At 49.5% G+C, this 26010-nt stretch overlaps 2 protein-coding genes across 5 annotated transcripts in view; both read left to right on the top strand.

Annotated features, from left to right (window-relative positions):
• Positions 1 to 4929: 4929 nt before the first annotated feature.
• KCTD14 (potassium channel tetramerization domain containing 14) lies at positions 4930 to 11640 on the top strand. The gene is made up of 2 exons (XM_054017418.1): positions 4930 to 5288; positions 9841 to 11640. Exons 1-2 carry the CDS (start codon positions 5229 to 5231, stop codon positions 10510 to 10512), a joined length of 732 nt encoding a protein of 243 aa, XP_053873393.1. The 5' UTR covers positions 4930 to 5228; the 3' UTR covers positions 10513 to 11640.
• Positions 11641 to 17216: 5576 nt separating this feature from the next.
• The window catches only part of INTS4 (integrator complex subunit 4), a 53926-nt gene continuing 45132 nt past the window's right edge, over positions 17217 to 26010 (top strand). For 2 of the 4 annotated variants that reach the window (XM_054015789.1, XM_054015790.1), the window contains exons 1-3: positions 17217 to 18056; positions 18529 to 18720; positions 25496 to 25613. In XM_054015789.1, the coding sequence (XP_053871764.1) occupies positions 18003 to 18056; positions 18529 to 18720; positions 25496 to 25613 (364 nt within the window). In that variant the 5' untranslated portion in view covers positions 17217 to 18002. Of the gene's footprint in view, positions 18057 to 18525; positions 18721 to 25495; positions 25614 to 26010 lie in introns of those variants that run through there. The other 2 variants (XM_054015788.1, XM_054015791.1) reach the window with 2 other exon arrangements.

Consider the following 26010-nt stretch of genomic DNA (forward strand, 5'->3'; position numbering starts at 1 on the left):
TCCCCTCCTGGGACCTCACCCCCATCTAAGCCTCCCTTCTCCTTGTCCCCAACTGCCCCCTCCTGAGACCCCCCCCCGGACCCCACCCCCTACCTGTCCCCTGACAAACCCCTGGGACTCCCATGCCTATCCAACTGCTGCCTGTCCCCTGACTGCCCCCCAGAACCCCTGACCCATCCAACCCCCCCTGCTCCCTGTCCCCTGACTGCCCCCCTGGAACCTCCTACCCCTTCTCCAACCCTCCAGCCTCCTTACCGTGCCACTCAGACCAGCATGTCTGGCTTCGCGCAGCGCCAGACACGCTGCTGCATACATGCTGCGTGCTCCCCTGCGGAGCCACAGCTCCCCCCCCAGCACCTGCCTTCCAGATTTGAACACCTCAAAATTCAGGAGTGCTCAAGCTCAGTTTGGGCAGCTGTTACTTCATTTCTCCCAAATCAGATATACTGATCCACTGTAACTTGCTGTAGAAAAAGTAGGATAAAATTGAGCAAGAAATGCTTCCCAGTGGTTATTAGGACTGGAATTGCTATTTTCAACAGCCATTGCTTTTTTGTTTGTTTGTTTGTTTAAAAGGGAGACAGTGATATTGCATTGGCAAATTCCCCATAGAAACAAAGAGTGGAACAAAAGAATAATAAAGGCACCTCAACTTTTCCTCATTTATGGAGGACAGTCTTATAATATGCATCCAGATATCCTCCAGTCACACAAGCTGAAAATTGTTCCACTTTACTGTAGTTCTGTAACCATATGGGAACCAATCTGTCTGTGTTCTGTGCACATCCAAAATTCCTGCTGAATGACCGGCCCTGGGAGCGAGTTACCAGTGACCCAAGGCTGCGGCGGAAGGAGGGTGCAGGTGCGGCGGGGAGGGAGAGCCCAGGGCTGGGGTGGCAGGAGGTGTGTGTGTGGGGCAATGGGGGGGGGTAAGGGGGAGCCCAGAGCTGGGGCGGCAGGGAGTGTGTGTGTGTGTGGGGGAGAGCCCAGGGCTGGGGCAGCAGGGGGTGCAGGTCGGGGGGGAGAACCCAGGGCTGGGGAAGCAGGGGGGTGCGGCAAGGAGCCCAGGGCTGGGATGGGGGGCAGCCAAAATTTTTTTTGCTTGGGGCGGCAAAAAACCTAGAGCCGGCCCTGCTGAGGGGGCCTGAGTTCCTAAGTCAAGATAGAGTTGATCTGGTTTGTGGTGTCATCTGTTTAAAAGCAACTGGAACTGGCTTAATCAACTAGTGATGTCTGCAGGGTGCCATCAGGCCTCCTGAGGACATGTACACAATGGGCCTCACCTGGCCACCAAGAACAGTTCCAGCACACAATACTCACGGTTCTGTGCAGAGACGAGGAACCAGCCAGGACACAAACACGGGCACAAGGGGGGCTAAGTTTGTTGGAGCGGGAAGGCAAAAGCAATATTCTATCAAACATCACTCAGTTTTACCTATCAACAGCTGGCCACATCCTCAGGTTCCTGAGGCTTGGGCTGTGACCTTCATGGTCCTGCTAGATTGGGCCTGCTCAGTTAACAGTTCTAAGAACTCTCCTCTCCTTCAGGCTGGCGGACAGGGCAATTGGGGAAGCAGCTTTCAATGATTCTCTGGGTAACTGCTCGCCGAGCGCTTCTTGCCAATGCACAGCCCAACACAGAGATCCGGGCTGACATTGCAGTTCAATACAATGCACATTCCAGCTTCTAGGCTGTACTACCCCAAAGGGAGGAACCTAACTAACTGCCCTAACAATGGTTGCCAGGGCTTTCCCTGCGGCACATAGAACAGCAGCTGCAATGGTGGGAAACCCAGGAACCTCGTCACTATGGAGCCTTTCAAGCTCTCTGCCTTTTTTCCCTTTCCCAAGGGAGAGTGAGACGTGAACCAAAAGGCTGTGGGAAGCTATGGAAGAGCACAGTCAGTGTTTGGGGGGAATTAGATCTCTCTCAGCTCTGCCTCTCTCATCCCCCAAAAAACATTGACTGTGCTCTTCCAGGTCATTGTTTGCTCTCCCCTCACCTTCCCCAGTAGCCTCCCTTTGATGGGGAGGAAAAGAGAAGAGCACCAGGCTGCAAAAGCAACTGTTTCCACATCGTGCTAGTGCAGAGGACTTTGTTCCGGAGTCAGACACTGACAGTTCTAAGCCTCTTGCAGGAATAAATTGCAGCCCCGCAGCATGGAGGGCTACAGCCAAACAGGCCAGACCAGTGGGCCCACTGTCTCTGGTGGGGCCAGTATTAGCTGCTTCAGAGGCAGGTGTACAATGCCCACAACTCTGCAGTGACGTGCTCCCTGGGGAGAAAGCTGGGGCGGGGGAGGTTCCTTAAACCCATTTCAAACAGGAGTGATTTGGCAGTTGGAAATCAAAAACCCATAACAAAAAAATCCAACTGGGAGAAGCTCATATACTAGACGGTGAAACAGCATCTTAAAACAAGCCATGCAAGCTCAGCAGCAGAGTAACAACAATCCTACATCTCAGGAGACACAGCGCCTTTCAGCCAAACAACTCAAAATGCTTCACAAACACTGGTCTGGATTCTTCAGGGTCACATGCTGCTGTAAGTAACCCCAGCATAAAGCAGGAGTAAGAAAATGGAGACTGAGGCCCAGGAACTGTAACCCCTTCAAGAAGCTGGTCCACCAGAGGAAAATAGCCTACTACTGCTACCACCTTTGCTTAAGTGGGGGAGATCTGTGCTGTGTTGTTGAAGGGCCTGTGTTCAGATCCTGAGGAGGGCCATAAGCACCCCTGATTTTGGTTTTGCAAAATCCTGCTGATGAGCTTTAACAAAGCTAACCTCTCCCCCCTTTATTTGCCATGCTGTAGTTCAGGGGGTTTCAACCTTTTTCTTTTGGAGGGCCCCCAACATGCTATAAAAACTTCATGGCCCACCTGTGCCACAACAACCGTTTTCTGCATATCCAGTAGATTAAAAGCCAGGACCTGCGTTAGGGGGTAGCAAGCAGTGCAATTGCCCAGGGCCCCATGTCACAGGAGGCTCCACGAAGCTAAGCTGCTCGGGCTTTGATTTCAGCCCCCGGTGGTGGAGCTCGGGCTTTAGCTTTCTGCCCTGGGCCCCGCAAATCGAACACTGGCCCCTTTCTGGTTTATTTTGATTGACCCCCTGAAACCTGCTCGGGGCCCCCGGACTCCTGGTTAAAAACCACTGCTCTAGTTAAAAGTTTGCAAGGGTAGAGAGGTTCCAATCCTCCAGCTGCTGGAACAGAGGCCGACGACTCCAGTAACAAAAACTCACTGTACAGAACAAACTTGGAATTTATATCAGTCAACAGCTTCAGGTTTACAAGTGAATTAAATCCAGGATGTTTGAAAGGCATAAGTGAGCTACCCCATGTAAGAATGGGATTTGCAAAAATCAGTGACCTAGAAAATTCAGACCTGCCAACTCTCACTGTTTTCCAGTGAGTCTTGATTGTTTATGTGTTAAGAGACTCACACAACCTCCTACCTCCAAGGACATCTCAAGTTTCACTGCAGTCAGCTCTGTTAACTCTTTAGGCATGGCAAAGAGAAAATCCAAGCACTGCACTAAAAAGAATGCATAGTTACTCAGACATCTCTGGGGAGAAATGGTTACAGCTGTGCAGGAAGTTCTGAACATAACCTAGCGGCATGTCACACTCACCTGGTCTGGGTTGCATCATAAAATCCAGACTTGGGCCAAGTTCAATGAAAGGTTCACTCAAGTGCATGAGTCATTCAGTGGAACCTGGGCCTAGCTTTGATCAAGACTTGGCTGATGATGGGTTTAATTTCAAAAACTAGTGACACAGGGGCAAATTCAAATCTCTTTCACTTTGTGCTGCAAGTTTCTTTCTGGACCAAACCTTAAAGCTCGGTTCTCGCAGGGGGAGAGGGATGCACACCCACACAAAGCAAGACCAAAAAAGAGTTGGCATGAACATTTGCAAACTGACACAGTCCAGCTGTGGGAATGATGCACAAAGAATGACAGACAGACAGACTAGGGAAAGGACATACTGGCCTCCAGCATAACAGGAACACCTCAAAAAATCTGGAGCAGAGATGAGACCGTACTGCAAGATTCTACTATGGATCTGAATTTCAGCAACGTTTTTGGGTCAGGTCTTGGATTCAGCACTCTCCCTCCTTTTAGGGTGACCAGATAGCAAGTGGGAATAATTGGGATACTTTTTCCCCCCTGCAAGATAGAGGGGGAATAGTTGCATATATAAGACAAAGCCCCTAATAGTAGGTCAATCCCGATAATAGCAGGACATCTGGTCACCCTATCTCCTTTGGAGTTCCTGTTTATATTCACTTTTCTTTGAACCTCTGTGGTTTAAAAATTGGGCTGGAAATCTCATTAGCATAGATCCCCTCCCCTCACGAGTTTTCTGGTGCTGCCTGACTCCAGCTAGGCTGGCAATACCACAACCAAGGAATTTCTGGTACTTTCCACCTTTGATCCCAGGGTGAATCCAGGTGTATCAAAAACGGGGTGAGGCGGGAATGTTAACCCAAACATTTGTGAACTCTCAAAAACGGTTCAGGGGTGAGTTGAGCTTCGGCTCTGGTCTTATTTTACCTGCACCAATTAATGAATGTCTGAGCACCCCAGGAAACACAGCCACGTATGGACATCCGAGTCTTAACATGTTGGCCAGAGCGCATGTGAGCTATGGGATGTATGGTTCAGACTAACCCACGTACTGTGTCTTTAAACAGAGCGAGGAGGCCGAAGGGCTGGGACAGCAGGGTGTAACCAGTTCAGCCAGACAGTCGTCACACATGGCAGTGCTCCCGGACAGGCTCTGTGCATTGGGAGGGATTATCTGGGGTTTAGTCACTGCACTGGTATCACAGGCGGATGCACTGGGCACCCAGCCCAGGTCCACCCTGCCCCTCACAAGGTGTTGTGCGCTACTTGCCAGAGGACTGATGAATACACACTTCCGCTTGCAGGCTCAGCCCTCCGCTCTGTCACACCTGTAAGCTTTGGCACAGCAGCACCTGAGCAAACTTGCGCCGTTCGGACAGTGGCTGGACTGGAGTCACATACAGGAGCCGAGAACAGACCTGAGCCACTGCACAGAAGCGGAGGGAGAATTAGAGAGGGGAGCCTGGAGCTATCCTGTACCCCTTGGCAGAAGCCAGGAGAGAGTCAGAGAGAAGCCCTGATCTGAGGGCCAAGCAGCAAGTTCCTCTTGTACCTCTGAGCCTCCCGCTCCCTTCCTTTGCCTGCAGGCCTGGGGGAGATGAGCATTTCATCAGAGCACCGATCCCTTGGGAAACAAATCACGAGCAGCCTACAAACGGTGAGGCAATGGCAATGTTCTGTCTGGTGGGGGTCTCAGTGGTTTGCAGGTGGGAACAGCATCCCCCTTTGCCCCATTCTGGATGTTACACTGCTTTTAGCCTGCTTGCCATTTCTGAGACTTTGGGGTCAGCCAGCACCCAGAGATGGGACCCAGTCCATTCTGAGCAAATTGGTGCCTCCAGCTTAGACACAAGAGTTCTGGCAATGACACAGCCTGCACTAGGCAGTGATTTCTGCTCCTGAACTGAAGGGTTTAACTTGTTTTTGTTGGAAAATTAAAAAAAAAAAAAAAAAAAAAAAGACCCAAACTTCGCTTGCTCGGTGGGGTGTTATATACTTGACAATTGCAACAAAGTTATCCTAGCATTTTAGATTTGCAGAACATCGACACCAGACTAGCATAGCAGGTTCGCTAATTCATGCTAATGTTAAGGACACCTAGGTCAGGTCTACACTAGGAAATTAGGTTGGTATAACTATGTCGTTCAGGGTATGAAAAATCCAAATCCCTGAGCAACACAGTTGAATCGACCTAACCCCCGGTGTGGACAGCACTAAGTCAGCAGGAGAATTCGCCTCTTGGGGAGACAGAGTACCTACCACAGCGTAGGTAGCGTCTTCACTGAAGTGCTACAGTGGCATAGCTGCCACTAAGTGTAGACTAGCCCTTAGTGAGAGTCACCAATAATAATACCCAGCTGTTATATAACCGTTGTCATCAGGAGATTTCAAAGTGCTTGACAAAGAAAGTCAGTATCATAATCCCCATTTTATAGATTGGGCAACTGAGGCAAAGAGCTGGGACGTGACTTGTACAAGGCCAGTGGCAGAGCCAGGACGACAACCTAGGTCTCCTGAGTCCAAAGCCAATGCTGTCACCACTAGGCCACATTACCAAGGGTTACTAATTAGTGAATAACCAAATAAAGATGGTAAAATTGTTAAGAAAGCTGCACTAGTGAATGTAAAACATGTTAATTTCGTTTGACAGAGTAGTTTGCTGTTAGTCATTGACGACAACCCTTTGTAAAAGTTTCTGTAAAAGGAACGAAGGCTCAGGAGTATAAGACCTTACTTCCCGGCCCTGCTGTTTGATCTTTGCTGGGAAGTGGGGTGAAATTGCTAGTTTTCAGGTGGACTTACTGGGTTTGTGGGCTAGTGTAAAAACATGGAGTGAGGTTCCACTATATAAATATTGCTGGGCCTTGATCTCCTTTTCTCTGCACCTGCTGCAGTCATTTACGCCTCTGTCAGGTGGGTGTGAAATGCTTCCCCATGTGAATGACACCATTGTACACCCATTTTGCTTTGGTGTAAGTGACTGTGCAAGATGCAGGGCAATGGAGAATCAGGCCCTTTTTATTTCACTGTTCCTTTGGACCTAAGCTTATATGTAACCTTCATGTTCCCCCTACATTTTCTGGATACAGGCTCAATTCTGAGCACCCAGAACCTGACCTAGCAAAGAATTTTAATCTTGTGATGAGTTCTGAGGGAGTTGATCCTTGCATGATCAAGCCCTGTGTGCATGAAAAAGAGCAGATGAGTGGCTAGGTGTGGTCGTAGCAGTATAATGCATGTGACTTGCATTCCAGGTGTAATTGTTTTAGAGAACACAAACCTGCTTCGTCCCTTTTAAATAAACAAGAAAACCATCTCCCCCCCCACACACACATTTTGCTGCACTGAACTAGGGTTACCATATTTAAAAAATAAAAAAAGAGGACACTCCACGAGCCCCGGCCCCGCCCCAATTCTGCCCCTTCCCCAAAGTCCCTGCCCTAACTCCCCCTCCTCCCTCCCAGCTGCGCGAAAAGGGCTGCCTGAGCGCTACCGGCTTCACGGTTTGCCGGGCAGCCTCCAGACCCTGTGCCCCTGGCCAGCGCTTCCCCAGCGCAGCTGGAGCCCGGGAGGGGAAGCGCCCCGCCGGCGGCTCGGGGTCCGGAGGCAAGGGGGCTGCCCGAAGCCGGAGTGCTCAGGCAGCTCGGCTCTTAAACAGAGCCGAAGAGTCAGGGGAGGAGCAGAGCAGCTGGAGCCCGGGAGGGGAAGTGCCTGGCCGGTATTTTTCCCGGACATGTTCGGCTTTTTGGCAATTCCCCCCGGACGGGGGTTTGATTACCAAAAAGCCGGACATGTCCGGGAAAAACCGGATGTATGGTAACCCTAACTGAGCACTAAATAAAGTGGCTATGCAGAAAGGGGTGAGGTGTCACTTCATCAATCAGCACTGGGGGTATTGTGCTGCTGGAGGAGCCATCAGAAGTAAAACTAAAATTGTGACCTCTCTGGGCATTCAAAGATCCCAAGGCATTTTTCACAGAAGTGGTGACATTATGGCCTGCAGGAATTCAAATCTGAGTAAATTCCCCTGTAGTTTTAGGTTGCCGTATTTTTCTTCACTTCATGGCCTAAATGCTATGGGAAAGTTTTAGGGTGCCCTGATAAACAGCTTCACTGTTATCTTCTACCCCAGAAATGGCTGCGTGGTGCGTGATCAGTTAATCTGGTCCAGCTTTTGGATTTATAACAATGCCCCAAAATAGGTCAAACTAATTTGGGGTTTTGTTACTAAAATTACACACAGCTCTTGTCCCAACTCTTAAGGGAAAACCCAAATCAAGGGGAGAGGAAAATAAAACTTTAGCTATTAATACTGTAACAAATCCTTGGTTGTCCTCATGCTTGTTGCTATCACCTCCCTGATGCTTCACAATAGCAGGGAGAGACCTCAACACTTCCTATTACCAAGTCATAGCCCTCTGTTATGTGAGCTGACGGGGAATGCAAAGAGGCAGGATGGTCCAGCAGTTAGGGCTCTCACCTGAAATCCAAGTTCAAGTCCCTGTGCGACCTTGGCCAAGTCACTTAGTCTCTCTGTGCCTCAGCTTTCTAACTCTAAAATGAGGAAAGTGGCACTTCCCTACTGTGATGGGTTGGATCACAGAAACCCCCTTGGGAACTACCAACTGATGTGCCAAGACTACTTCTGCCCCTGCCTTCCCTGCCAGCTCAGGACTCCAGCACCCTGTCTTGCTGAGCCAGATACGCCCATCTGCTCTGACACAGACCCAGGGTCTGAACCACGTGCCCCAAAGCTGCAGGTTTGCCTGAAAGCAGCTTACCAAAGTGTTCCTGTCTTTACCACTCAGATGCCCAACTCCCAATGGGGTCTAAACCCCAAATAAATCCATCTGACCCTGTATAAAGCTTTTACAGGGTAAACTCATAAATTGTTCGCCCTCTATAACACTGATAGAAAGATATGCACAGCTGTTTGCCCCACCCCCAGGTATTAATGCGTACTCTGGGTTAATTAATAAGTAAAAAATGATTTTATTACATACAGAAAGTAGGATTTAAATGGTTCCAAGTAGTAACAGACAGAACAAAGTGAATTACCAAATAAAATAAAATAGAACATGCAAGTCTATGTCTAAGACAACTGAATACAGATAAAACCTCACCACTTCCAGTAAGCTTCCTTTTACAGACTAGTCTCCTTCTAGTCTGGGTCCAGCAATCAGTCACACCCCCTGTAGTTACTGTCCTTTGTTCCAGTTTCTTTCAGGTATCCTTAGGGGTGGACAGGCTATCTCTTTAGCCAGCTGAAGACAAAATGGAGGGGTCTCCCAGGGGTTTAAGTAGACTTTCTCTTGTGGGTGGAGACCCCCTCCTCTCTCATATGCAAAGTCCAGCTCCAAAATGGAGTTTTGGAGTCACATGGGCAAGTCACATGTTCATGCATGACTGAGTTTCTTACCACCCAAGCCACATACCTGGGACAGCTCCAATGTGGATTGGCATCTTCAAGTTCATTGTTGGCTTAAGTGGTTCTTGATTGGGCACTTAATTTGCACATTCCTTTCTCAAGAAGCTGACCAAATGCTTTACTAAGGCTATCAAAAAGCAACAGAGGGTCCTGTGGCACCTTTGAGACTAACAGAAGTATAGGGAGCATAAGCTTTCGTGGGTAAGAACCTCACTTCTTCAGATGCATCCCTATACTTATGCTCCCTATACTTCTGTTAGTCTCAAAGGTGCCACAGGACCCTCTGTTGCTTTTTGCAGATTCAGACTAACACGGCTACCACTCTGATACTTACGGCTATCAAGCAAGTATACAGCCAATATTCCTAACTTAAAGTACAAAAATGATGCATGCATACAAATAGGAGGAATGTATTCAGTAGATCATAACCTTTACATAGGTATATTACATGGCATATGTAGCATAAAACATATTCCAGTTATATCATATATACATTCATAAGCATATTCCCATGAAGCCTTATGGGGCACACCATCACACCTACCTCACAGGGGTGTTGTGTGGAGAAATCCATTACACAGTGTGAGGTGCTTAGATATTATGGCAATTGGGATCATATAAATGTCTTAGACAGACTCTTGGTTAGCTATTAGCAGGATATGAACTCAGATGCAGAGGCGAGCCGTTCTGAGTCCATCCAATAGGGGGCAGTGACAGTTAATTCCAATTTCCCACTGCTCTGACATGTAATGAGTGTGGTATTTTCCCCCTGTGACTGCAGCTGTCACCGATCGTGGAGTTAAACATTGGCGGGGAGGTGTACACAACAACGCTAAGCACCCTGAAGAAACACCCTGGCTCCAAGCTGGCAGACATGTTTACTGGCCAGCCCAAGCTCAGGACAGACACAGAGGGAAGGTTCTTCATTGACAGGCCAGGCACCTATTTTAAGTACATCTTGGAATACCTCCGCAGTAACCAGGTGCCCACCCAGTGCATCCAGGACGTGTATAAAGAGGCATTGTTCTATGACATCGAGCCTCTGGTCAAGCAGCTGGAGGACTCCCCTCAGATTTTTGGGGAGGTGGTGGCAAGGAAGCAGTTTCTGGCCCGCGTGCCCAACTACAGCGAGAACATTGAGCTGATGATTCGCATCGCCAGGGCGGAGGCGGTAGCATCCCGCCAGTCCAGCGTCATAGTGTGTGTGGTCAGGACCGAGGAGGATGCAGCCAAGTGTCACGACTCCCTGAATAACTTGGACATGGATAAGAAATCGGTGGTGAAGTTTGGCCCCTGGAAGGCGACTCCGAGCATTTCTGACCTTTTGGATTGCATTAAAATGGACATTGAAGCCAAAGGATACAAGATTTCCTTCCAGCCCCACATCACAGAGAAAGGCTTCCGGTTCAAATCCTATGATTTCTTCTACAAATTTCTGTTCACCTGGTGGTAGCAAAAGGGAACTCTTGGCAGTGATTTTTAAACAGCTATTAAAATAAATAGACTTCTGTTGTTTTAATACAGAGAATCTCTCAGAGATCAGATTCTGGGATCTGGCCAAACTGCACACCTCACAAGTTGAGATGTGTGTGCAGTGGGGTGTAAAGCCTCCCCGCCCCCATGCTATTCCAAAACTGAGCCTATCATGTACAGGCCTGGTCTTCCTGTGTAAGTCAGAGCAGCCTTAGGCTGATTGCTAACTGACCCGAGGGGCTGAAACCACAGTCGGGACCAGAGCAATATAGGGTGCTCTGGCCTCATCCTCTTTACTCTGATCTCATTCTGTGCAAGCAGCCAGGGCTGGGGGTAGTGTTGCCTCTACACCAGCTCTGGGGCAATCGTCCTGGGACTGAGTTAACCAGATTTACAGCCAGAAACAGCTGTCATTGTAGTACAAAGTAGTTGGAGGATCTGGTACAGAATTTTTACTGTTGCTACACATATACGATAATAGGCAAAAAGAACTTGGCTTGGCTTCTAGATCTCTGGTCGTGTTTGCAGTACTGGGAGAAAATCATCTTTGTAAAGCAGGAAATTAGGTCTGGAAGCGTCACTGAGAGAGAATAAATATGTGAGTACACCAAGTCCTAAGTCTGAATATAGCTTAACTCTGAAGGGTACGTCTGCTCTTGGAGCTAGGGATGGGGTGTGTGATTCCCAGCTCGAGGAGACATACCCATGCTAGGTCTGATTGAACTAGCATGCTCAAAGTACAATGTAGTGAGAGTGGCAGGAGGGGCTAACCGCCCTGAGGACATACCCCTCCGAGATCCTAAGAAACATACTCAGGGTGGCTAACCCATCACGCAGCTCGCTCTGCTGCGGCTACATTCTATTTTTAGTGGACTAGCTCAGCGGGAGTTCACGCAGGTATGACTCCTTGAGGAGGGAATCACACGGCTCCAGCTGCAAGTGCAGACATACTCACTGGTCTCTCAGCTACAGCTGTGCATGATCAATGATATGGCTTCAGTTGTAGGAGTTATATGAGCACATGCAACTCAGGGGCAGCTGGTGAACTTTGGGGCAAGTGGGGCATAGCAGAAACCCCCAGGGCTCCCGCACACCACAATCCCCCCCCCCCCCCAGTGCCAGAACTCTGGGTGCTCTTCTCTTCCCCCTCATTCCCACCTTGCTTAACCCTGGCCTCTGAAGTCTCCCTCCTCCCTTCACCTGAATTTCTCCTTACTCCCACAGCCCCTGTTCCCCATTAGTCCCAAGCCCCTGAGGCTTCTTCACCTCCTAGGCCAGGAGTGACTGACAGATTTACCCACTCAGCAGAGTGGCTCTTCTCCTGAGCCTCTTGCCTTTCTTCTTGATTCCCCAGGGCCTCCCACAGCTCCTTGTCAGTTCCTCCTGCTGCTTCTCTCCTACAGACTGTGCAGTCAAGATCTGAGAGGAAGCAAGCGGTGGGGATTTTGAGTGGGGTTTGTGGTGCTGGATTCACTGCCCAAGCCACAGGCTGCAGTGACTGCAGAGCGCTCTGAAGCCTTTGGTGGGGGTGGGGCAGTGCCCTGACACCCTCTATACATGAGCTGCCACTGCACCCACTGGGCGCTGTGCTCGCTCATGCCAAGGCAAAATTTGGCTCTCTGCTGAGAAAACCAATGCTCTAGCACAGTGGTTCTTTAACACCAGGACCTTGTGTTAAAACAGATAAGGTTTAAGGACCCCTACCTCTCCTCTAGCGGTAAAGGAAAAGGGTGTCAATGCCCAGGTTGGCAACCCACTCTCTAGCAAATATTATTATTATTGATTATTTGTATTGTGGTAGCACTAGGAGCCCCAGTCATGAGGTTCCCATTGAGCTAGGTGTTGTACAAACACAGAACAAAAAGATGGTGTCGGCCCCAAAGGTTTTCCAGTTTGAGTTGAATATGTTCTACTTGTTAATGCAGCAGTGTTTAGCTATTTTTTGTGCCATCAGTTACATCTCTTTGAGTGCTACAAATGAATATGTGCATCAGGAGACATAATGAAACCCCATGATTATTATTAGATGGAGGAGTCCCATAAGGTACTTCCAATAGTACAAACTACAGCCCAGTTCCTACAGTCTCTACTAAAGCAAAACTCCCTTTGACTTCAGTGAAAATGTTGTCTGAGTAGAGGGTGCTGCATTGGGTCCTCTATTGTTTTTTAAAACCTTAATATTCACACATTTATTTTTATTTATTTTTATACTCAAGACAGCTGATGATTTTAAATTATTTGCTACCCCCAGGATATCTGAAAATCATATTGGTTATTCTAGATCATGGTTACGTTTACTTTTACACTTGAAATATGGGTTGCCTCCTATAAAGGACAATATGTGTTTTGGGATACTAAATAAATACACTTTTAAAAGCCTTTTTGCATAGTATAAATCTACCTTCTTTATTATCCTCTTAAAAAACCACAAAGCTTTCCTTATACACTACTGGGTTAGAATCTATCTTCATAAAGTGGAGTATAAAATGCCTACATTCTGGTTATTGTTCTTCCAGTGGGGTAAATCAGGACTGAATTCACGTAAGTCAGTGCAGTTACACTGTGTAAAACTGGTGTAAGTGTGAGAAGCTTCAACCCCCTAAAATTTTGAAGACTTGGGCAACATTTTAAAAAGTGACTAACGATTTTGTGTGCCCAAAATCACTTAAAGGGGCCTGGTTCTCAGAAAGTGCTGAGCACCCACTATCACTGGTCGCTTTTGAAAATTTCCGCCCTGATCCACTATGCTTTGTGCATTTAGTTCTCGGGGAGTTCCTTACAAGGCCTAGTCCAATGCCCATTGAAATAATAGCCTCCCTTTATTGACTTCAATGGTCAAAGAACATGATGCTGAGATGTACCACCCTCCTTCAACTCCCACTGTAGTCAATGGGAGTTGAGGGCACTCAACCCTTCACTGGTTCTGGTTCTAGCTCAGTGCTATGTAAAATGTTTGCAAACCAAACCCAAAAGCACATGAAACATACCCAGTTTGGGGTCTGATTACAAACTTAAAACACAGCTCAGGTTGGGGAAAACACATCCCAAACACAGAATTAAAACCTCTTTTTTGGGGGGGAAATTATTTCTAGACATTATTGGGCCAAATTCACATGTCGCTGGTGCAACTCTACTGACTTCAGTGGGTTCACACAGGAATGACTTTGGCCTGATATAGTCTGTATTAATGTATAGGAATCTAATCTTTTCAAAGAAAGAGAGAGATGAGCCTGAATCAACCTCTCAGAACTGAACACCTCCAAACTTTGTGGGAGAAATGGGTTCCGAATCCATACTCAGATCCAGAACTAATGTCTGAGCCATATTTCTTTGGGAGGCAGGGGACTTGAAGTCTGGATCCCCTTTTAGTTCTTGTATTCACAAAAGGCTATAGTTAAAGATATCAAAACTTCAATGGGAAGCTTTTTCCACCTCCTCCTGACTTCAGCAAAACCAAATGCATCCCCGTGAAATTTTGCATGCCACATCTCATACCAGGATAGAATTTTTCTGGAAAGTTTGGGTCACTTTTATATAACTTCAAATCTTTCCATTTGGAAAAGAAAAAGGGTAAACTCTAGATGGTTAAGTATGTCTAAGTGCTTTCGAACCGTGGCAGAGGGGCAAGGCCAGGACAACTTAAGCAAATATGTTTCACCCTTATTTACTTAACCTACATCAAATACTCACAAAACACAATTAAAGATAATTCTCCTGCCACAGTATAATAGTAAATCTCATAGACTGATATCCTAGAATTTGAAAGTCATATTTTATAAAGAAATCAGTAAAACTAGTCTTTTGGAGATATCCTATCTCCTAGAACTGGAAGGGACCTTGAAGGGTCATCAAGTCCAGCCCCCTGCCTTCACTAGCAGGACCAAGTACTGATTTTGCCCCAGATCCCTAAGTGGCCCCCTCAAGGATTGAACTCACAACCCAGGGTTTAGCAGGCCAATGCTCAAACCACTGAGATATCCTCCCCCTGGAAAAAAAGAAAAAGCAAGACAGTCTTTTATATATTTTAACATTTTTAAGTCCACCTTGTGGCTACTCTCAGAGTACATGTGCAGGTATTTATGAAAACATGTTATTGAGAACAGTAACAGGAATGAATTTCCCTTCTGTATCACTAAGTTGAACTGAAATAGTCTTCCCACAGAGAAATTCAGACTGGAAACAAAGCTTACATTTTTAATAGTAAGTGGGTTATAGTCCAAAAAAGCTTATGCCCAAATAAATTTGTTAGTCTCTAAGGTGCCACAAGGACTCCTTGTTGTTTTTGCCGATACAGACTAACACAGCTACCCCTCTGAAATATGGCTACCCTCATTTTTAATAGTGAGCATAATAAACAATTGGAATACTTTATCAAAGGTTGTGGTGAATCCTCCATCAGTGGCAAAGTTTAAATGACGATTAGATGTTTTTCTAAAAGATCTGCTCAATTCAAACAGGAATTATTTGTGGGAACTCCTACACCCTGTGTTACACAGGAGGTCAGATTAGATGATCACAATGGTCCTTTCTGGCCTTGGAATCTATGACTCTATGTCAGTGGTTCCCAAACTTTAACAACTTGTGAACCCCTTTCACTAAAATGTCAAGTCTCGCGAACCCCCTCCTAAAAATGAGTATTTCCAGGCATTTTCTCCTTTACCTGAGTATAAATGATAAAAGCAGTGATCTTGGAAATATAAAATTTGTTGTTATGACATGCTTATCACACACTATTTATTATTAATTATTTATCATTACAGTATTTTTATTACATTATGAAAACGGCAACACTCTTCCAAGATCTCACTTTCATAGCTTGTATCACTTTGAATAAGCCTGTTATAAAACACGGCACCTATTTTTCATCGAGGGCAGGGGACTGGACTCCATGACCTCTCGAGGTCCCTTCCAGTCCTAGAATCTATGAATCTATGAATCAAGGAATATCAGATGTGAAACAGCATGAAAGTATTTAAGAAGCCAACTCAGAGAGTTCCTCCTACACAAGCATTCAGGTCTTGAGCAGTCCAGGCAAAGAACGCACGTTACAACAAAGCTTAAACTTGTTCTTCATAATAATTTTAAAAACAATACTAGCTGCTTATTTCATTTTAAAAATAGCAAAAAATATCCACCTCCGTTTCCATTTCTTATAAGGAGTCTTGAAGTTTAAATCTCTTCAGTGTAATAGATATTCTTGCTTTGATCTGTTTAGCTCTTGGAATTTCAGGGGCTCCAGGCTGCTGGCCACGTGCTGCCAGGGGGGCCTAGGGACAGCTCTATCCACCATTAGGGAATTTTTTCCCGAGAATCCCCTGTAACATTTCGTGAACCCAGTTTGGGAACCACTGCTCTATGTCAGACATCTCCAAACTGTGAGGTGTAAGCCCCTAGGGGGCAGCAGAGGAACAGTTGGGGGTGGCGAGGCAGCTGGGCTATTGCCCACAGGGGATGGGGAGGGAGTGCCACCCAGCCCCCAGCTCTGCTCCAACCCTAGGGTTACCATATTCTGTGCCTCCAAATGGAGGACACTCCACGGCCCCCGGCCCCGCCCCCAGCCCCGCCCATACCCCCGCCCCAACCCCGCCCCCTCCCCAAAGTCTCCGCCCCCTCCCCTGCTTCCCGCGAACATTTGATTCGCGGGAAGCCTGAAGCAGGTAATGGGGGTGTGGGGGGGAGGAGGCGCGGCCCAGGCTGGCTCCCCGGCGGCTCCAGCCTGGGTCGGCTCGGGCCCTGGGGTGCCGGCTCCGGCCGACCACCCCCGGCCCGCCCAGCACTGCCGGCCCCCGGCGGCCCGGCGCACCCCCGGGCTCCCCGCGGGCCCGGCTGACCTGCTCCCCGCCGGCCCGGCTCCCCGCGGGCCCGGCTGACCTGCTCCCCGCCGGCCCGGCTCCCCGCGGGCCCGGCTGACCGGCTCCCCGCCGGCCCGGCTCCCCGCGGGCCCGGCTGACCTGCTCCCCGCCGGCCCGGCTCCCCGCGGGCCCGGCTGACCGGCTCCCCGCGGGCCCGGCTCCCCGGCTCCCCGCCGGCCCGGCTGACCAGCTCCCCGCCGGCCCGGCTCCCTGCGGGCCCGGCTGACCGGCTCCCCGCGGGCCCGGCTCCCCGGCTCCCCGCCGGCCCGGCTCCCCGCGGGCCCGGCTGACCTGCTCCCCGCCGGCCCGGCTCCCCGCCGGCCCGGCTCCTCGCGGGCCCGGCTCCCCGCGGGCCCGGCTGACCTGCTCCCCGCCGGCCCGGCTCCCCGGCTCCCCGCCGGCCCGGCTGACCGGCTCCCCGCCGGCCCGGCTCCCCGCGGGCCCGGCTGACCTGCTCCCCGCCGGCCCGGCTCCCCGCCGGCCCGGCTGACCTGCTCCCCGCCGGCCCGGCTCCCCGGCTCCCCGCGGGCCCGGCTGACCGGCTCCCCGCCGGCCCGGCTGACCGGCTCCCAGCCCGGACCCCGGCCCGGCACCGCGCCCCCGGCTCCCCGTCCGGCCCCGCGCCCGGCACTGCGCCCCTAGTTCCCGGCCCGGCACCATGCCCCCGGCCCCGCACCGGCCCCGCACCGCCGGCCCCGGCCGAGCACCACCCAGCCCTCCCGATTTTCCCGGACATGCCCGGCTTTTGGGGATTTCCCCCCGGACGGGGATTTGAGCCCCCAAAAGCCGGACATGTCCGGGAAAATCCGGACGTATGGTAACCCTATCCAACCCCATCCCGTCACAGCCCTGGCTCCCAACCCTCCGCCTGACCCTGTCCCCAGCCACAGCACGGCTCTGCACACGACTGGGGGCCTGGCTGCTGGCTCCCAACATGGCCCTGCTGCGGCTCCACTCCCGGCCCCGCTCCCACTCCCAGCCTTGGTCCCTGACCACGGCTCCGTCCCTGGCCCCAGCTGCAGCCCCAGCCCCCGGAGCCGCAGCCTCACTCCTGGCCCTCAAAAGTTTGGGGACACTGCTCTATGGGGTCACCCCACTCAGGCAACAGCCCGAGGAAATGTCCTCACACGATGCCTGGAAGGACATAACAACTCGGGCCCCTCTTGGACCACGAGGGGAATAAACGTGTTAGTGACACACACACAGCACCCCGAACACGACCAGAGACATCTCTTTATGGGGTAACAAAAGACCCAATGAATTAAAACAAAAAATCTGTCAGGAAATTAAAAATGTGGAGCCAGACCCTGAGCTCTGCGGATCTGCCCCAGCTGAGACTCTGGCCTGGGATCCCGATCTGCACCACAGCCTGACCCATTGACTCAAGGCCAGGGTGGGAGCTCCAGGCCTCCCTCTCGCCTGGGATTCACTGGCCATAGAGAGGAGACCTCCCAGTGTCTAGGAAGGACCGTTTCTTTTCCCGTCATCGTCAGCATCTCCATGGTTTCGTTTCCGGGTGCGGGGGGAAGGAGAAGGAGGAGGAGGGTACGGTACCGTACGGTGGCTGAGGCGGCTCACGCCCTGCCGAAGGCGAACGGCGGCGGTGGCGGGGCTCAGCATGGCGGCGCACCTGAAGAAGCGGGTGTATGAGGAGTTCACTAAGGTCGTCCAGGTAATGGGCGAAGTCTGGAGCACGAGGGGGAGGCTTGGGAAGGGGACTCCCCCGGGGGGAGGGGCCCGGCCCCTGCCCGAGCAGGGCGACGCCTGGGCGGCCTGGGGTTGCAGGAAAGCCCGCTGGAAGCCTGAGGCCTAGCACTGAAGGGCCTCCCAGCCCCAGCCCTGGCTCCGGGAGAGGCCTCAGGCGGCTGCTGCTCTTCTGGGACCTCTAGTGCTGGGAGGGCAGCACCAGGGAGCCAGGCAGCTGCCAGCCACCCCGGGACCCCTTCGGTGGGGGGGTGCCCCCGTGAGGGCCCGAGGGACGCCTCCGGAGCGGGGTCTCCCCAGGGCAGAGGGCTCAGGGGACCCTGGGGCAGGGCAGGGCCCGCCCGCCCCAAGCGGTGGGTCTGCTGCTCCAGTGACGGAGGGGCTGGGGCTCCCCGCTGTTGGGATGTGCCGCCTCACGCCGCGTCATTGCCCCGCAGCAGCAGCATGAAGAGATCTCCGCCAAGAAGCTGCGGCTGACCAAGCCCAGTAAGTCGGCAGCGCTCCACGTAGATCTGTGTAAGGCCACTTCGCCGGCAGACGCCCTGCAGTACCTGCTTCAGTTTGCCAGGAAGCCAGTGGAGGCGGAAAGCGTGGAAGGAGTTGTCAGAATCTTGCTGGAGCATTATTACAAGGTAGGGAAATAGGGCTCCGGGGAGCAACCTGCAGGACGCTTACAGCAGCAAGAAATGGAAGCACATTTGTACAGTTATATTTCCTGACATGGTTCTGGTTGGAGGGATGTGTGGTTCAAGCGTTTGGTGATGGAATGTGGAGTTTCTAAGGCCTGGTCTACACTAACCCCCCAATTCGAACTAAGGTATGCAACTTCAGCTATGTGAATAACGTAGCTGAAGTGGACGTACCTTAGTTCGAACTTACCGCGGTCCAGATGTGGCAGGCAGGCTCCCCCGTCAACTCCGCGTACTCCTCGCGCCGAGCAGGATTACCGGAGTCGACGGGGAGCACTTCTAGGTTCGATTTATCGCGTCCAGACAAGATGCGATAAATCGAACCCAGAAGTTTGATTGCCTGCCGCCGAACCAGCGCGTAAGTATAGACAAGCCCTAAGAGTACATGGGGTTTTGGAGCGAACTTCCCCAGGCTGGGTTGACAGACTTGGGTTAGCCGGGCTCCTGCTAATAAAAGAACTGTATAGATAATGCTTTGAAGTTGCTGCTTGGGATCTGAAGTGTAGGGAGGTGGATGAACTTCAGAGCACTCTGGTATTACTGTATCCCATTGATTTTCATCAGTCCACCAAGTTTCTATGATGCCTGTTATATCAATATCCTCATTTAATACTTGGCACTCAAGTTCACACACCTTAGTATTTAAACTTCTTGTGTTTGTATATAAGCACTTATAAAATCTGTCAATATTTAGTTGTCTGCCTTCATCTGATGTAATTGAATGGAACTCTTTTTCATTTGACTGTTTCTCTTCGGTTCCCACCTGTACCTTATCAACTTCTATCCTCTTCTCCTTACTAAGATTATAGATTTCAGAGTAGCAGCCGTGTTAGTCTGTATCCGCAAAAAGAACAGGAGTACTTGTGGCACCTTAAAGACTAACAAATTTATTAGAGCATAAGCTTTCGTGGACTACAGCCCACTTCTTCGGATGCATATAGAGTGGAATAAATATTGAGGAGATATATATATATACACATATACAGAGAGCATGCTTCTTCTAGACATCATCTAGAAGCATGCTCTCTGTATGTGTGTATATATATCTCCTCAATATTTATTCCACTCTATATGCATCCGAAGAAGTGGGCTGTAGTCCACGAAAGCTTATGCTCTAATAAATTTGTTAGTCTTTAAGGTGCCACAAGTACTCCTGTTCTTTTTAAGATTATAGAGTATCCCTTTTAATCCTCCTCAATGGATGTGGTTGTCCAAACCGTGTTTTCCTCTAAGAGGTGAAAGTAAGCTGGTACGGTAAGGTTTACTGGCAAGAGCCAGTATGCTGTGCCGGACTGGACTGGCTTCCCCAGGGTGGCGATTTAAAGGACCCAGGGCTCTGCTGCGGGGAGCCCCCGGCCCTTTAAATCGCCGCCGCTACCCTGGGGCTCCAGCAGTGGGGCTCATGATTTAAAGGGCCGGGGCTCCCCGCAGCGGCTGGATTCCCGGGCCCTTTAAATCGCCTCTGAGCCCCTGGGCTCTCAGCTGCCTCTGCAGCTGGGAGCTTCACTGGTGATTTAAAGGCTCCAGGGCTCCCAGTTGCAGCCGGAGCCCCAGGGCCTTTAAAACTTGATTAAAAGGGCCTGGGTATTTAAAGGCCCCGCCTCTTCCGGCTGAGGCCATGCCCCCTGCTCAGGACTCCGGCGTACCGGTAAGTCCTTTAAGTTACTTTCACCTTTGGTTCCTCTGTACCTGTTGACTTTCCCCCAGCCCTTGGTTTGAAAAGTGCATTACTGCCGCTTTAATTTTACATGCTAGCAATCTGGTTCTGTTTTGGTTTAGGTGGAGCCCATCTGTCCTGTATAGGTTCTTCCTTTCCCAAAAGTTTTCCCATTCCTAATAAATGTGAATCCCTCCTTCAAACACCATCATCTCATCCACACATTGAGACCCTTCAGTTTTGCCTGTCTAACTGACCTGTGTGTGTAACTAGAAGCATTTCAGAAAACTACCATAGAGTTTCTGGACTTTAATCTATTACCTAGCTGCCTAAATTTGGCCTCCAGGACCTTTCACCTACCTTTCTCTATGCCATTGGTACCTACATGTACCATGGCTACTGGTTCCTTCCCAGCACTGCACGTAAGTCTGTCTGTCTATGTCTCGAGAGGTCCACAGCCTTCACACCTGGCAGGCAATTTGCCATGCAGTTCTTTCGGTCATCACCAACCCAACTATCGGTATTTCTAATAATCAAATCCTCCCCATTACTGTTACCTGTTGCTTCCCAATAACAGGGGTCCCCTCCCCCAGAGTGCTATCGTCAGTGTGCAAGGATGCCATGACATAATCTAGAAGAAGGAAGGTTCCCACTATGAGATTGTTTCCGTCTGCTCTAGTTTGATGTTCTCCTTCCTTGATACTTTCCTCCTCCTCAGTGGCCCAGAGGTTGTTTGAATGGGGGTGGGACCTCTCTACTGTGTCCTGGAAAGTCTTGTCTAGATACCTCTTTGTCTCCTTTAGCTCCTCCAGTTCAGCCACTCTGGTCTCAAGACCCTGTACTCTGTATCTGAGGGCCATGAGCTGCTTGCACCAAATGCATATGCATGCCACCTGCCCACAAGGCAGATACTCATACGTGCTGTTTTCAGTGCAGTAAACTGGATAGCCCCCACTCTGTTACTGGGCTTCTGGCTGCATTGTTTGTACAGATGCCAGGGGGGGTTGTGTGAGTGGTTTTTTTGGGAGGGTTGGGTAGGGAAAGAGTGGTTATTGGCCTAAGTTTAGAGAATGTTTGTTAGGTGTATTTGGCTCTCCTGCTTGTTCTCTAAACTCCCTTGCAAAAGCCTCCTGTTTGCTAGCTCCTCTGATCACTTATAAGCTGGCTTTTTAAACCCATGGTCTCCGAGTTAGCTCCACTTCTTTTTCAGGGGATCCTAAAGGGATTAGGGATGAAAGGATGGCAGGCTAGAGCCTTGTTAGGAAGCTCTCAGCTTGGCCTAGCAGGCAGCTAGGCTCAGCACACAGCCCTCCAAACACACCCCACTATAAACTTCAATGAATCAGGCATACAGCAAGCAAGCAAGCAAGCATGCACACAACAACAAACAGACAGACAACAAACTCACCCAAGGTTCACGTAGTTGCTCCTCCTTCACCTGGAGAACTCCCTTGTAAAACTCTCCTGTTTGCTGCTACTGTAGGCTGCTCGGTGTCCTATGTGAAAAGAGTTGGTGGTCTAAGCCAGTGGTTCTCAACCAGGGGTACGCAGAGGTCTTCCAGGGGGTACATCAACTCATCTAGATATTTGCCTAATTTTACAGCTGGCTACATAAGCACTAGTGAAGTCAGTACAAACTAAAATTTCATACAGACAATGACTTGTTTATACTGCTCTATGTACTATACACTGAAATATAAGTACAATATTTATATTGCGGTTGATTTTTTTAATAATGATTTGATAATTAGAAATGAGAAAGTAAGCAATTTTTCAGTAACAGTGTGACTGTGACACTTGTATTTTTATGTCTGATTTTTTTTAATCAAGTGGTTTTAAGTGAGTGAAACTTGAGGTACACAAGACACATCAAACTCCTGAAAGAAGTAAAGTAGTCTGGAAAGTTTGAGTAAAACCATCATCCCAGATTTGTGGTTAATTAGCATTCTGGTTGGCAATTTCAGCAGACAGGCCAAGAAGCAAGTTGGCATGCAGGATGAAATACAGCAGAACCCCGTTTATCTGATCTAATTGGGACCGGGCCCATATTGGATAATCAAAAATTGGGATAATCCAGAGAATGGGAAAGTGCGAGGCTGCAGCGCCGTCTAGTGGCCACAGGAGAGATCGCTCACTTCTGGACCTGTGTGCGCTGGTTGTTAGGTTAATATGGAGAGCCAGATAATGTAGGGTCGGATAAACCGGGGTCTACTGTATGTTATCTCTGCAGATGGTCCCTAAGGGTAGAGCCCTGCACGGATAGAAAATTTGTAGCCACATCCAATCCGCAAACATGGTCCGCGGATATAAAATGGATATCCGCAGATTTGCAGGGCTCTAGCTGTAAAATTTGGATACGCATACATCCGCAAACATGGTCTGCAGATATCCTCAGATTCGCGGGACTCAAGGGTCATGGTTGTGTCATACTAGCAGGGCAGTGTGCAGGAAGCTTGTAAAGCTGCTCTGTTGCCCCGTTGCACCTGCTCTGTGGACATTTTAGTTCAGACTCTAGGCTGTCAGTTTGACCCATGTCAGCAGCTCTCAGCTAACTAATAAATGAATAATGAAAAGATGTATACTTTGTTGGCACCTAGGTAATAGTCCTCTCCCTAATATATACATCCAGACCTCAGTGTGAATAATAGATCTGCACAGCAAACTGAAACTTTGCTTCTGAACATCCTCAGGATGGTTCCCTTTTTAAGTAATCATTACTTCCCCTGTTGATGAAGTCACAAGGGGAATTGCTTTGGTCATTTTCAACCAACTAACCTGGTATCTGCAAAGGTATGAAATTCAGAACAATCCTTCTGGAATTTAATTTTGTGAACCCCATCCTGTTTTATCAAATTATGTGGGAGCTCCCTGTTATAATTGCTATTACTCCCTTTCCAAGATGCTTGGTTGAAGACTATTTCTTGCCCTCTTTTTGTGCATGTGCACAGGCTGAGAGGTAGCTTGTTCCCACAGTGTCCTCAAAAGCATTAGCAATCATAACAAGGTGGTAACTGCTTCATGAATACCTAGATAGGTTGTTAATTTCAACATGCTTCTTTCTATATTCTCTTACATTTTATCTTTTAGTATGTCTTCACTACCTGCCAGATCTTCCCCCATGCAGACCCTGGCTGACCCTTAGCCTCTCCCATTCAGTTGGGCACATCCGCCCCTGTCCCCATGTGTTCCTGCATCCCCATGTGGCCTTGCACCCCCTCCCCCTGTGTGGCTCTATACCCCCCTCCCCTATCCCCATGTGTCTCTGTGCCCCTACCCAGCCACTCCCCTGTCCCGATGTAGGTCTGCACCCCATTGCCATGTGGCCCTGCACCTCCCTGCCTCCTGTGGCCCTGTGCCTCCATTCCCATTCATCCCCTGCCCCAGTCTGTCCTCCACCACTAGCCTTTATGAGACCCTGTCTGACCCCACCCAGCATCCCACGCTGTCTGTCTCCCCATAGCCCCTGTCTCCTGACCTGGCGTGACAGGCTCCGCGAAAGCGGCTCTGCAGGCTCTTTCTCTTTCCTTGATGGCCGGGAGCTGTTGCGTTCTTTTGCCGCAGTGCCCTTGGTGGGTAAAAGGCGGAACTGCAGCAACATTTCGGTGGAATCTTTTTTTCTGTGTAAAAAATTAAAAATATGCACGGCTCATTAATTATGCACGCAGTAGCGCAGAATTCCCCCAGGAGTAATATTGCAAGAGCACTAAGTCCTTATTCTTCAGGGCATAGGTTGCTCTCCAGCTAGAATTATGAAGAATTGTTCTCCATTGGCATATTGCATTATGGAGTGGATGCCTCTGAAGCCTCTGCCATTGTCCACTGTTTCAGGCAGAACATTAAATCATGTGAGCCATTTGTGACGGAATCCCCAGGGTGCAGCCTGGGACTGTGGGACCGTTCTCCCAAGGTATAGGATGTCATACATTAATGTGTGATATTATTGCAGTTCTGATATTCAGGGTCCCATGATTGCTTGGCCACATAATGTAACTCTAGTTCTTACAGATCTTGACTCCACAGTCTAAGGGCTTGTCTACACTGGCACTTTCCAGCGCTGCAACTTTCTCGCTCGGGGTGTGAAAAAACACCCCCCTGAGCACAGCAAGTTTCAGTGCTGTAAAGTGCCAATGTAGACAACGCACTAGGTGGTAGCTATGACCCTCATGAAGGTGGGTTTTTAGAGCTCTCTCCCTGTGCTCTGCCACGACTATACAAGCCATGTTAAAGCATTGCCGGTGTAGACTAGCCCTTAGTTAGATTTCTCTTATACCCTTACGGTAGGGAACATTTCCAAGTATGACCTGATGCATAGTTGTCTTCCTAACTCTGCAGACAGCCTGAATCAGTAACTCTGAGAGATGTGGACTGCTCCTACTCATTTAGATGGGATGTTGATTCTGATGCCTAATGATGGCAATGTGATTATCACCAGAAACTTTCCCCATTGAGTAAATTGGCAGAAATCCATAGCTAATACACTTACTGTTATCTTTGGATGCAGCGAGGCAGCTTTCTCCTGTGTTTGTAGACAATGACACAAGACACACATCCTCCCCAGTGCTAAAAGCCTCAGCTGCTTCCTTTGTGCTAAACCCCACACTACTTTTTGACACATTCTGGGTGCCAAAACTCCCAACTCCCTCTACCCACCTTCTAAAATCCTCTATCTTTCCCATCAATAATTGTTACAATACATTCGTGTTGTCAATAGAAAACTCTCCTGCATGCTGAAGACTGAAAAGGTACAGTGTAAAACTGAAACCATTTGAGCCATCTGAATTTAGTATCAAAATAACAGGGAATACTTTCTGTCTGTGCATTACTCATTTCATATTCAGTGAAAGAACTCTTTTGAAATGTTCTGGGAGCTACCACGGGAATCTCCGTATGCCATCAAATTTAGCATTGCTGTGCTGCAGTAATTAGTGCTGGTGAGGGGGTGGCTCCAGTCCTGACATCCATGGTTTTGTGCTGTATGTGGGTCCTGGCCTGTGTTTCACTATTTTATGATCTTTAAGCTGAAAAGAGAGCAGAGGAGACCATCATTCCTTTCATCCCTAGGAGAATGATGCCTCTGTGAGATTGAAGATTGCTTCCTTGCTAGGTTTGTTATCGAAGACGGCAGGATTTTCTCCAGACTGCATTATGGATGATGCCATTAACACGCTTCAAAATGAGAGTAAGTCACACTTCAGATCTAATTTAAAATCAAGTCAGAATCCTCCAGACTTTGTACATCTGAAGCAGTGGTCTCTAACCTTTTTACGCACAAGATCACGTTTAGAATTTAAGATCAACCCAGGATCTACCCCACCCCCTTCCTTGAGGCCCACCCTGCTCACTCCATTCCCCACTTCCTCTATCGCTCGCTGTCCCCCACCCTCACTCACTTTCACCGGGCTGGGGCAGGGGGTTGGGGTGCGGGAGGGGGTGCAGGCTCTTAGCTGGGGCCAAGGGGTTTGGAGTGTGGGAGGGGGCTCCGGGCTGAGCCTGGGGCAGGGGGTTGGGATGCAGGAGTGAGGGGTGCAAGGTCTGGGAAGGAGTTTGGATGCAGGGGTCATATGGTCACATTGCAC

Source organism: Malaclemys terrapin, chromosome 1 (assembly GCF_027887155.1).
Source record: "Malaclemys terrapin pileata isolate rMalTer1 chromosome 1, rMalTer1.hap1, whole genome shotgun sequence".
Lineage (NCBI taxonomy): Eukaryota > Metazoa > Chordata > Testudines > Emydidae > Malaclemys > Malaclemys terrapin.